This window comes from Erythrolamprus reginae, chromosome 10 (assembly GCF_031021105.1).
Source record: "Erythrolamprus reginae isolate rEryReg1 chromosome 10, rEryReg1.hap1, whole genome shotgun sequence".
Classification (NCBI taxonomy): Eukaryota; Metazoa; Chordata; class Lepidosauria; order Squamata; family Dipsadidae; genus Erythrolamprus; species Erythrolamprus reginae.
In genome coordinates, this window is record NC_091959.1 from 15,757,114 (window position 1) to 15,769,163 (window position 12,050).

At 42.8% G+C, this 12,050-nt stretch overlaps 1 protein-coding gene across 4 annotated transcripts in view; it reads right to left on the reverse strand.

The window, feature by feature from the left end:
• Positions 1-12,050, reverse strand: part of MEGF11 (multiple EGF like domains 11) — a 493,435-nt gene that overhangs the window by 54,123 nt on the left and 427,262 nt on the right. For all 4 annotated transcript variants that reach the window (XR_011559978.1, XM_070762671.1, XM_070762669.1 and 1 more), the window contains 2 exons: positions 10,813-10,959; positions 6,242-6,376 (listed from right to left, as the gene is read on the reverse strand). Coding sequence is in view for 3 of the 4 variants with exons in the window: in XM_070762671.1 (XP_070618772.1) it covers positions 6,242-6,376; positions 10,813-10,959 (282 nt within the window). In the remaining variant the exon portion in view is untranslated. The remainder of the gene's footprint in view (positions 1-6,241; positions 6,377-10,812; positions 10,960-12,050) is intronic.

The following is a 12,050-nucleotide window of genomic DNA, read 5'->3' on the forward strand; positions in this document are numbered from 1 at the left end:
CATAGTGATCTCGTTTGCTGTGTTGTATTGACATAATAATAATAATAATAATAATAATAATAATAATAATAATAATAGTAATAATAATAGTAATAATAATAGTAATAATAATAATAATAATAATAATAATAATAATAATAATAATAATAATAATAATAATACCGCTTTACTGGGATCGGCAAACATAATTCGCCGCTTTGTTTTTAAACTCTTTTGGAAGGCAAGGAGGGTGGGGACAGTTTGAATCTCTGGGCGGAGTTGATTCCAGAGGGCTGGGCCCCCCACAAAGAAGGCTCTTCCCCTAGGTCCCACCAGCTGGCATTGTCTGGCTGATGGGATCCTAAGGAGACGAACTCTGTGGAACCTCACCGGACACAGGGATTCGTGCAGCAGAAGGCTGTCTCAGAGGTAGTCTAGTCCTATGCCATGTAGGGCTTTATAGGTTATAACCAATACTTTGAATTGTGTCCGGAAACAGATCGGCAGCCAGTGCAGTCCGCTGTGAAATAGTGATCAGGACTCCAGACTTGAAAATCATTTTGCCAGCCTTCAACACAAGATCCAACCTTTTCTACAATATATCATTTATCCTTATTTCACCAAAATTATTCTCCTCGTCTAGAGGAATGATCAAAGAGGGAAGCAGTTTTGTAACTTGGAAGCCAACTTACATCTGAAACAATCCAGGCGGAAGAAACACGATTAAAAGAGATGGCAAGAGAAATATACCGTACCCTCTTCATTTCAACTTGGGAGGCGAAAAAAAGCACTTTATGTTAATCCCAAATAAAATATTGAACTGCCTCCTCCTCCTCCGTATCTTCCCCCCCCCCTCATATTTTTTCTTCAGAAAAATATGTATCATTTTGTATGCTTGCCCATTATGATAAATTGCAACACCAATTGTCTTTAATTAGAACATGAATATTTGATGGAAATCCTGCTGGCTGGATCAACATTTCAAAGGGAAAGCAGGGACGCTCAACAGATTGAAATCAAGAAAAAGAGAATTTGACTTAATGAGATAATTAGCCCTGCTCCAGACTTTGAAAAATAAGCTAGATTCTTCTAAGAATCAGACATCATTTCTTAAAAAGATAAAATTATGTGTTTGGTCTCCTACTAAATGTTCCACATCATGGTGATGTCCACTGCAAGGAAAAAAGAAAATGGAAGCCTACATTTGGTCTGGCCATAATTATTTGATCTTCTAAGCACAAAGGCATGATAGTAGGATGCCAATATTTGAGGGGCTGCTTCATGGCAGTACAGTGATACCCTGTCTTACAAACTTAATTGGTTCAGGGACGAGGTTCTTAAGGTGAAAAGTTTGTAAGATGAAACAATGTTTCCCATAGGAATCAATGGAAAAGCGATCAATGCGTGCAAGCCCAAAATTCACCCCTTTTGCCAGCCAAAGCGCCCATTTTTGCGCTGCTGGGATCCCCCTGGATGGAAAACCCCACCTCCGGACTTCTGTGTTTTTGCGATGCTGCAGGGGAATACCAGCATTGCAAAAACGAGCACTTTTCTGGCAATGGAAGTCCGGAGGTGGGGTTTCCCAGCAAAGGGAGCATCAGTGAAATCGCAGCATCGCAAAAACATCGAAGTCCTCGAAACCCCACCTCCAGATCTATGTGTTTTTGCGATGCTGCGATTTCACTGAGGCTCCCATCGCTGGGATACCCCACCTCCGGACTTCCATTGCCAGCGAAGCACCTGTTTTTGCACTGCTGGCATTCCCCTGCTGGGATTCCCCTGCAGCATCACAAAAGCACAGAAGTCCGGAGGTGGGGTTTCCCATGGAGGGGAGCCTCAGGGGAATCCCAGCAGCGCAAAAATGGGTGCTTCGCTGGCAACAGAAGTCCAGAGGCAGGGCATCCCAGCGGCGGCGGTGGTGGGTTTGTAAGGTGAAAATAGTTTGTAAGAAGAGACAAAAAAATCTTAAACCTCCGGGTTTGTATCTCGAAAAGTTTGTATGACGAGGCGTTTGTAAGATGAGGTATCACTGTACTAGAATTCACAGACTCCCGGTTTCTGGCCTGATGCCTTAACCATTAGATCAAAGGGACATAATAATAGTAGAATAAGTTGAATTACAGGGACATAATTATAACTTGCTATTTTACTTCTGTAAGAATTGCTTCGCTTCTGTAAGAATTAGAATTGCCGTTGCCATTTGCTTCTACCTTCTGCTATCTTGTTTTTTTTGTAGAAGTCAGTGCCTGGTGCGAGTTATGTCATGCTTTGGCAGGGTTACATCAGGAAAATACCTGCGTTGCTAAGTACCTGGCCCCTCTGTTGCTAAGCTCTCAGCTCCCTTGTTCCTTGCTGCACAGCCAATGCAGGGCTACAAGGAAAGCATGGGCCAGGGGGCCAGAATTAGGTACTAAGCTGATGAATCTGAAGGTATAAAAGGCCGTCACACCTTCCCCAAGGTGCGGCTATTCCTTACATGCATTGGGTCTGTATGTTCTGGATATAGTTTCACCCAACATTTTGTTATGGCCCAAAATAAAATCTACTTCTTTTTGCAAGCCTCATCTTGAATCTCACTCTCTTTGGCATCTCTAAGTGCTAAAGCCCACTGCAACAATATCACCAAAAAGGCTTCTAGGGTTGTTAACCTGATCCTACGCAGCTTCTGCTCCGGCAATCTCACACTACTCCCCAGAGCCTACAAAACTTTTGCCAGACCAATCCTTGAATACAGTTCATTTGTCTGGAACCCATACCACATCTTGGACACCCTAGAAAATTTCCAAAGATACTTCACCAGAAGAGCCCTTCACTCCTCCACTCGAAACAGAATGCCCTACGAAAGCAGACTATCAATCCTAGGCCTAGAAAACTTAGAACTACGACGCCTAAAACACGATCTAAGTATTGCCCACAAAATCATATGCTGCAACGTCCTGCCTGTCAATGACTTCTTCAGCTTCAACCACAACAACACAAGAGCACGCAACAGATTCAAACTAAATATTAATCGCTCCAAGCTTGACTGTAAAAAATATGACTTTAGCAATCGAGTTGTCGAAGCGTGGAACTCATTACCACACTCAGTAGTGTCAACCCCTAACCCCCAACATTTCTCCCTTAGACTATCCACGATTGACCTCTCCAGGTTCCTAAGAGGTCAGTAAGGGGCGTATATAAGTGCACTAGCCTGCCTTTCATCCCCTGTCCAATTGTCTTTCCTTCATCTCATATATCATATATCTTTTCTTTCTTTCATATATCTTCTCCTCTACTTTTATATCTTTTCTTTATATATAATACTTCATGTCTATCCTCTTCAATACGTATTGTGTATTGGACAAAATAAATAAATAAAAAATAAAATAAATAAAATAAATCAGAGGTTGAGGAAAACCTCTGTGACTTTACAAGACCAAACTGACCATGGTTTGCCTTTGCACACTCTTATCCCTTCTCTGGCCCAACCCCCAAAACACTGTTTGTATTTTTTATGTACACTTGACTAAGAATGGTTAAGATGAAGTAAACTGGCTGTCAACAAGCCAACTTCAAACCATAGTTGCAAAGCCAAAGTGCCAGGCCATTCCACCCACTAAGCTGCGGATAACCCGAAATGGCTATTTGTATTCCCCCAGTGTCCCTGCAGAAGGCTAGGGAACCTAATCTCCGGTCTTATTCTCACGGTGCTAAATCAAGGCTGAGCTTTATGTCCGAACGCGGCTACGCTCTCAGATGAACCTGGCGCAGAAAATGCTCGAGGACAACAACAAGCCATAAATCATGACCACGACTCCTGAAACCTGGAGTGGGGTGGTTTTTTTTTTCATATGGCTGGAATGCTGGTAACCAAAGAATTATGATATAAATCCACCTCTGATTTACGGTCGTGGATTATTGTTTGTCAACATTTTAATTAGTCTCCTTTCTGCAGAAGGGCGACGTAGAGGACATCAAAGTGATTCGGTTGTATTTCCTGGAACTCTTTTGTTTATGATAGATGGTATATTCCCCCTGTGTTTTTTCTTCCTTTTTCTCTCATTTTATAATTTCATGTCCTATGCAGATTATTTACAGTGTTAATTGCTAGTTTAGACATGATTTGTCAATATTTATATCATAACAGAAGATGAGTCTGGTGTTGGGTTTTGTTTGGGGTTTCGTAACATTATTACGTGATTATTTTATTTGTTTCTTTAATAAAACACACAAACATCATTCAGAATACTGGAATATCCTGCCATGTTATTATAGAACAGTGTTTTTCAACCAGTGTGCTATGACACATGGTCAGGTGTGCCGTGGGGAAATTAAACATGGGTCACCAAACTACAGCCCGCAAGCTGGATACGGCCCGCGGAAGCCATTTATCCGGCCAGCCACCTCCATCTGAACATAAACATTCCCTTTACAATCCCTCCAGCTATCAGCGACAGAAAGAATGGAGGCACAGGGAACGCTCACTGATCAATCACCTTCTAGGATTCATCCCGACCACTAGCGATGAACCAATAGCAGGCCGCCTCTCATCCACACCCAGGAAGGTCCCCGCTCGGGCTGCCACGCAGTTGTCATTGTGTGGCCGTGGCGAGTAGTTGAAGTGGCTACTCCTCCCCATAGTCCCGATTTCTAATCCTGGTCAGGACTGGAGGTAAATGTTGCCACCACCAGATGAAGCCTCAGCCTCAGCTGGTCATGTCTATCCTGATGGTGTATATAGATATTTGATCTTTTTCTTTTTATAAGAAGCCCCTGCAGAGAGTGATATACATACTACCGATGGACGTGCCCAGAAGCAGTAAAATTTTGGGCCTTGATCAGAAATTGGTTGAAAGAAATTCTAAATTACGAACTAGAATTAAAACCAGAAATATACACTAGTACCTCTAGATACGAGCTGCGAGTATTCCAAGATACGAGCCACGAGGGGAGAGAAATTTCTTTTCGAGACCCAAGCTCAAATTCGGGATACGAGTCGAGCGTCCACTACAAGCTCCCTTCTGGAACGAATTAAACTCGTATCTAGAGGTACTACTGTACTTACAAGACATTATCAGTGGGCGTCATCAGTGGGCATCACTGATGGCAAGAAAGCTTGTAAAACCTGTGCATGCACACAATCTCCCCCATCCTCGTGCATGCGCAGAGGTCTCGCTGAAACCCGGGACAGTGAAAAAATGGCCAAATGGGCAAACCGGAAATTGGGAAAAATGGACTTCCGGTTTGCCCGTCATGCTGTTTTTTGCACTCCGAAGCCTTCAGGAAAGCTTCCTGAAGCCCCGGAGTGCCAAAAACAGCACAAACAGAAAATCAGAAGTCTGTTTTTTCAGACTTCCGGTATGTCCATTGGGTGTTTTTTTTTTTTGAAATCCAGGGATTTAGGGAAGCTTCCCTGAAACTTCCAGAGGGTGAAATGGCCTTCCCCAATGTTGTGATTCAGCCTGAGGCTCCTCAGGGACCGGCTGCGTCTCTGCTGGATCCAGGCCCGGAGGAGGAGGACAGTGAACAGGAGGGGGAGGACCAGGCAGGCGGGGGAGAGGAAAGAAAGGAAGAGGATGAGGGGGAGCAGCCTGAGAGCCCCGGGGGGGCCCCTCTCCCCAGCCAGTAGCCTGGCCTCATTGGATGAGGAAGCACAGGCTATAATTGACATGAGACAGCGACGTGCAGCTCAGAGACGGGACCAATTAGAAAGGTATTGGCATCACTGAATTGGCAACAGCTGGGTTTGGGTGTGGTTCTCCTCAGCAGGGTTTAAAAGGCAGGCAAGCCCTTTCAGCCATGTGGAGCATTATCAACTGGAAGTTCTGTGACCCTGCTTTGCTTCTCGGCGTCTCTGATCTTGGCTTGTGGCCTAGAAGACTGGAAGACTTGGGGGAGGCGTATGTTTGTTATCTCCAGCGTTGTTTTTGACAGCAAGAATCCTGTTTTACTTCATGGCCTTCGTGAAACATCTTTGAAGTTTCAGTGTGTTCCTGTTTGTAAGGACATTTTCTGTTACCTGTGTTTGCTTTGAATTCTATAAACTGCCTTTGATTTTTACCAGTGTGTCTGGATTCTCTTTTTGGGTTGGTGTTTGCTAGAGGGACCCAGACAGAACACCCAAGGCTAAAAATCAGCTGGGTAGCACATGCGTGCATGCTGGAGCTAACATAGGGCAATGCCTCACATATTGGCTCCGGGTGTTGCCACTTGTGGCATACGTGCCATAGGTTCACCATCACAGTTATAGAGTGACATACAGAACCAGCAAATTCCACCTTACCTTGGTTGCAAAGGGGGCCGAAAAACCCTGGCAGACAATCGCATTGGCCAGTGACGTGATGGCAGGGAAGCGTACTGTGAAGACATTGGGGACAAATCTGGTTGCAGTGAAGCCCGTAGAAACCAGGGGGACAAACTAAGAGAGAGAAGCACACAAAGCAGAAAGAGGAATAAAGAAAACTGTGAGCAAAGCTTAACAACAAGATATTAATCTCCACCCATTGCAATGCACTTCGGAGGATTTTTTACTATTTATTTACTTACTTACTTACTTACTTACTTACTTACTTACTTACTTACTTACTTATTTATTAAATTTGTATGCCACCTCTCTCCGCAGACTCGGGGCGGCTCACAACAGCAACAGAAAAACAGTGTAAAATACAAATTCAATAATTAGAAAGGTAAAAACCCATAATTGTTTTAAAAAAACCTTCACACAACGTACCATACATAAACAGTATAGGCCTGGGGAAGATATTTCAGTTCCCCCATGCCTGACGACAGAGGTGGGTCTTAAGGAGTTTGTGAAAGGCAAGGAGGGTGGGGGCTGTTCTAATCTCAGGGGGGAGCTGCTTCCAGAGGGTCGGGGCCGCCACAGAGAAGGCTCTTCCCCTGGGACCCGCCAAACGACATTGTTTGGTCGATGGGACCCGGAGAAGGCCAACTCTGTGGGACCTAATCGGTCGCTGGGATTCATGCGGCAGAAGGCGGTCCCGGAGATATTCTGGTCCGATGGTATATAAGAAAAGGTGATATAAGGAAGTCCTTATTTAGCGAGTGTCTCATTCAGTGACTGTTGCAACACGGATGAAAGGTAACTTTATGAGCAACCCTTGCACTGAGAACTTTTGCAGGTTTTGGAAACTGAAATCAGATCAGAAATACAGTAGTTTCATTTAAGCAACCGCTTTGCTGAACAATTAGGTTGTCAGTTTCAATTGTAGCACTAAATAAGGATGTGAATAAAAATATATACAGTGGTACCTTTACTTATGAACTTAATTCATTCTGTGACCAGGTTCTTAAGTAGTAAGAAGAAGCAATTTTTCCCATAGGAATCAATGTAAAAGCAAATAATGCGTGTGATTGGGGAAACCATAGGGAGGGTGGAGGCCCTGTTTCCTCCCAGGAGATTCCTAGAGAGCCCCATGGAGGCTTCTCCCTGCCTTTTCCGGCCCTGTTTCCTCCCAGGAGATTCCTAGAGAGCCCGACAGAGGCTTCTCCCTGCCTTTTCCAGCCCTGTTTCCCCCCAGGAGATTCCTAGAGAGGCCCCATGGAGGCTTCTCCCTGCCTTTTCTGGCCCTGTTTCCTTCCAGGAGATTCTCAGAGAGGCTCCACAGAGGCTTCTCCCTGCCTTTTCCGGCCCTGTTTCCCCCCAGGAGATTCCTAGAGAGGCCCCATGGAGGCTTCTCCCTGCCTTTTCTGGCCATGTTTCCTTCCAGGAGATTCCTAGAGAGGCCCCATGGAAGCTTCTCCCTGCCTTTTCCAGTTACAGTTTCAGAGGCTCGAGTTTGTGAGTGGAAAATGGTTCTTGAGAAGAGGCAAAAAAATGTTGAACACCCAGTTCTTATCTAGAAAAGTTCGTAAGTAAAGGCGTTCTTAAGTAGAGGTACCAGTGTATATAGAAAAAATCTTTAATCCTAGAGATACTTTGAGGAGTTGAATAATCATAGGAACTGAAATAAAAACCAAGAAGGGAGTCGTAATTATTCTCCCACCCTTTGCACACGTGTGTGACATTGATGGACATATAAATCAGTTCAATTGCATGGCGACAATCACAATCCTGACTTTTTGGACCCCTGGAGATGCTCCTGAACTGACGATAAACTAGGAAACAGAGAAGAAAAACTGAAATAATCCTCATATTTGTAACAGGAATATCCAAAATTGCATTTAACGTTGATAGAATATTGGCTTCTTTTTTCTTTCTCTGATTTATATTCAATACTGTATGGCACCTAAATAACAGAATATTATAAACTTAGCATTCTGTGCAAACATCATTGGACTGAAATAACATTATATAAAAAGGATTGAATTAGTTCTATTTTTAACACTTCTTGCATAAATTATAGCCTCTTCAAACATCACTCATTTAATCATTATTCCCTATAATATTCTCATCTGATTTATTAGCCCTGTTATATTTTTAGCACTACAGTGGTACCTCTACTTAAGAACGCCTCTACTTAAGAACTTTTCTAGATAAGAACCGGGTGTTCAAGATTTTTTTGCCTCTACTTAAGAACCATTTTCTACTTAAGAACCTGAGCCTGGAAAAATTTCCCAGGAAATTTGAGAGCGGCACAAAGTTTCCTGCCATTCCCCCTTTAATTTCGGCCATCTTGGGCTTTTACTGGGCTGCCAGAGGAGCCTTTCGGTGTATGGGAGGGGTGTGCTCCTCCTCGCCGTCTCAGAGTCCCTCTTTTTTAAAAAAAGCCTTACAGTTTTGGATTTTTTTGATTCTCCAAATTCTGGGTGGGAGGAAGAGGAGAAAGAAGAGGAGGAGGACAGTCGCTGCCAAAGGAAGAAGGTGAGGTGAGGAGAATAAAAAAAAATCCAAAACTGTAAGGCTTTATTTATTTATTTATTTATTTCCTAATGGGTTTGCATGCATTATTTGCTTTTACATTGATTCCTATGGGAATCCCCTCCGAGTCTGCGGAGAGGGGTGGCATACAAATCTAATAAATAATAATAATAATAATAATAATAATAATAATAATAATAATAATAATAATAAAAAATTGTTTCTACTTACAAACTTTTCTATTTAAGAATGTGGTCATGGAACGAATTAATTTCTTAAGTAGAGGTACCACTGTATATTATTATTATTATTATTATTATTATTATTTTATTATTATTTATTGGATTTGTATGCCGCCCCTCTCCGTAGACTTGGGGTGGCTAACAACAGTAATAAAAAGCATCATGCAAATCCAATACTGAAAACAACTAAAATACCCTTATAAAACTAAACATCTATATAACAAACATACCATGCATAAATTATAAAGGCCTAGGGGGAAAGAATGTCTCAATTCCCCCATGCCTGACGGCAGAGGTGGGTTTTAAGGAGCTTACGAAAGGCGAGGGTGGGGGCAATTCTAATCTCTGGGGAGAGTTGATTCCAGAGGGTAATAGAATTAAATTGAATTGAATTGAAGAATAGAATAGAATAGAACAGAACAGAACAAGAATAAGAATAGAATAGAAGAATAGAATAGAACAGAATAGAATAGAATAGAAGACTAGACTAGACGAAGAATAGAGTAGAATGGAATAGAATTGAAGAACAGAATAGACTAGAATAGAAGACTAGACTAGACTAGAAGTCTACAGAGAGGGGTGGCATACAAATGTAATAAATAAATAAATAAATAAATAAATAAATAAATAAATAAATAAATAAATAAATAATAAATAAATAAATAGAAGAATAGAATAGAAGAATAGAATAGAATAGAATAATAAAATAATATGGAATGGAATGGAACAGAATAAATAATTAGTAGAACAGAGCAGAGCAGAAGAAAATAGAATACACAGAAGAGAGAAGAGAAATCATCTTGAAGTTGGAACCCCATTGCTGGTCAAATTAAGCTCTACTTTCTTTCCTCTCTCTCGAGTTCCTGGAGTTCCACATGAAACTCTGGGGACTTCACTGTGGCAAAAAAGCTCCTCTTGCTTCCCTGACCCTTTCAGGCTTGGTCTTGTTGCAACATCCCAGAAACAGAGCCAGCCGCAGGAAGCCAAGCCCTGCGAGGTCATTAAGGGAGCCGTGCATTTTAGGTCAAGGCGGAAAAGCAGCTTCAAATAGAGGAAGAACAGCAGCCAATTATTTTGGAAGGGAGAGCAGCTGCCTTGTGGCAAGAACAGCTTGAGGAGCAGGAGAGGACTTCTGCTCAGCCACCAGAGCTATTTGTAGCGATGAAGATCCTGGCGCAACAAAGAGACCTCCTCCGGGACAGGAGGATTAGACTCCGAGTGGGTCTCCCAGCCACTTTGGGTGATTTCCACATGGAGGGAGGTCTGTTATCCAATTATTCAGAAGGATTATAGAAGCTTCTTTTCACAGATGTCTGCCTGCAGTGGGGGATTGGTCAGGAAATAATGATTAAGCCAATTATTTTTTCCCCCTTTACAACTTCCAAGCTGCTCCTTTTCTACAGACTCTGAGCTGCTTACCTTACGAATATCAGAGGATGCAACATTAAAGTCATTTATAGATAGTCCTCCGCTTATTTGTACAAATTACCAGCCTATAATTGTTTGACTGACTAACTAACTAACTAACTAACTAACTAACTAACTAACTAACTAACTAACTAACTAACTAACTAACTAACTAAGTTAACACCAATGGTTTTTGTACACACTGGCTGAAAATTAACATAAAACCCAGTACAATAAAAGTGGCTAATATGCTTCCTGCCCACATATGATCATCACAAGCAAAAGTACAATTTGCCAGCAAATTCGGGAGGGATTCAGGAATAGAAACCTGGATCCAAAGGAGGAACTGCCGTGTGGGATTTATAAGGCGAAGCATGAGATTCTTACTTCTTTGGCACATGGGTCCTCGGTAGCCCGGGGCGCACTCACAGATCCCATCTTCCGGAGAGCAGGAACCTCCATTTTCACAGTTGCAGGCAATGGAGCAGTTGGGTCCCCACCGGCCGGGCGAGCAGACGCTGTCGCAGTGGATCCCTAGGGGAAAGCAAAGACGTGGATGAATTGTGAAGAAAAGGAGCGCTGGCTCATGTATTGGTTGCCGATCAGTTTCCGATCACAATTCAAAGTGTTGGTTATGACCTTTAAAGCCCTTCATGGCACTGGACCAGAATACCTCTGAGACCGCCTGCTGCCGCACGAATCCCAGCGACCGATTAGGTCCCACAGAGTGGGCCTTCTCCGGGTCCCGTCAACTAAACAATATCGGTTGGCGGGCCCCAGGGGAAGAGCCTTCTCTGTGGCGGCCCCGACCCTCTGGAACCAACTCCCCCCGGAGATTAGAACTGCCCCTACTCTCCTTGCCTTTCGTAAGCTCCTTAAGACCCACCTTTGTCATCAGGCATGGGGGAACTGAGACATCTCCCCTGGGCATATACAATTTATGAATGGTATGTCTGTATGTATGTTTGTTTAGAAAATGGGGTTTTAAAAATATTTTTAAACTGTAATTTAGATTTGTTGTAAATTGTTTCACTTTGTTGTGAGCCGCCCTGAGTCTACGGAGAGGGGCGGCATACAAATCTAAATAATAAATAAAATAAAATAAATAAATTTATTGGACTAAATACACACTTGGACAAACTGAACTCGCAGAAGACCCTCACTCAGTCAAAGACCTTGGAGTACTCATTTCCAATGACCTAAGTGCCAGAGCCCACTGCAACAGCATTGCCAAAAAAGCACTAAGAGTCACAAACTTAATTGTACGCAGCTTCTTCTCTAGAAGCACCGATCTTCAAAGCACTGATGTTCAAAGATACTTCACAAGAAGAGCCCTTCATTCCTCCACTCGAAACAGAATACCCTACGAAACTAGACTTACAATCCTGGGTCTTGAAAGCTTAGAACTACGACGCCTTAAACATGATCTAAGTATTGCCCACAAGATCATATGTTGCAATGTCCTGCCTGTCAAAGGCTACTTCAGCTTCAACCACAACAACACAAGAGCGCACAACAGATTCAAGCTTAACATTAACAGCTCCAAAGTTGACTGTAAAAAATATGACTTTAGTAATCGGGTTGTTGAAGCGTGGAACTCATTACCGGACTCCGTAGTATCATCC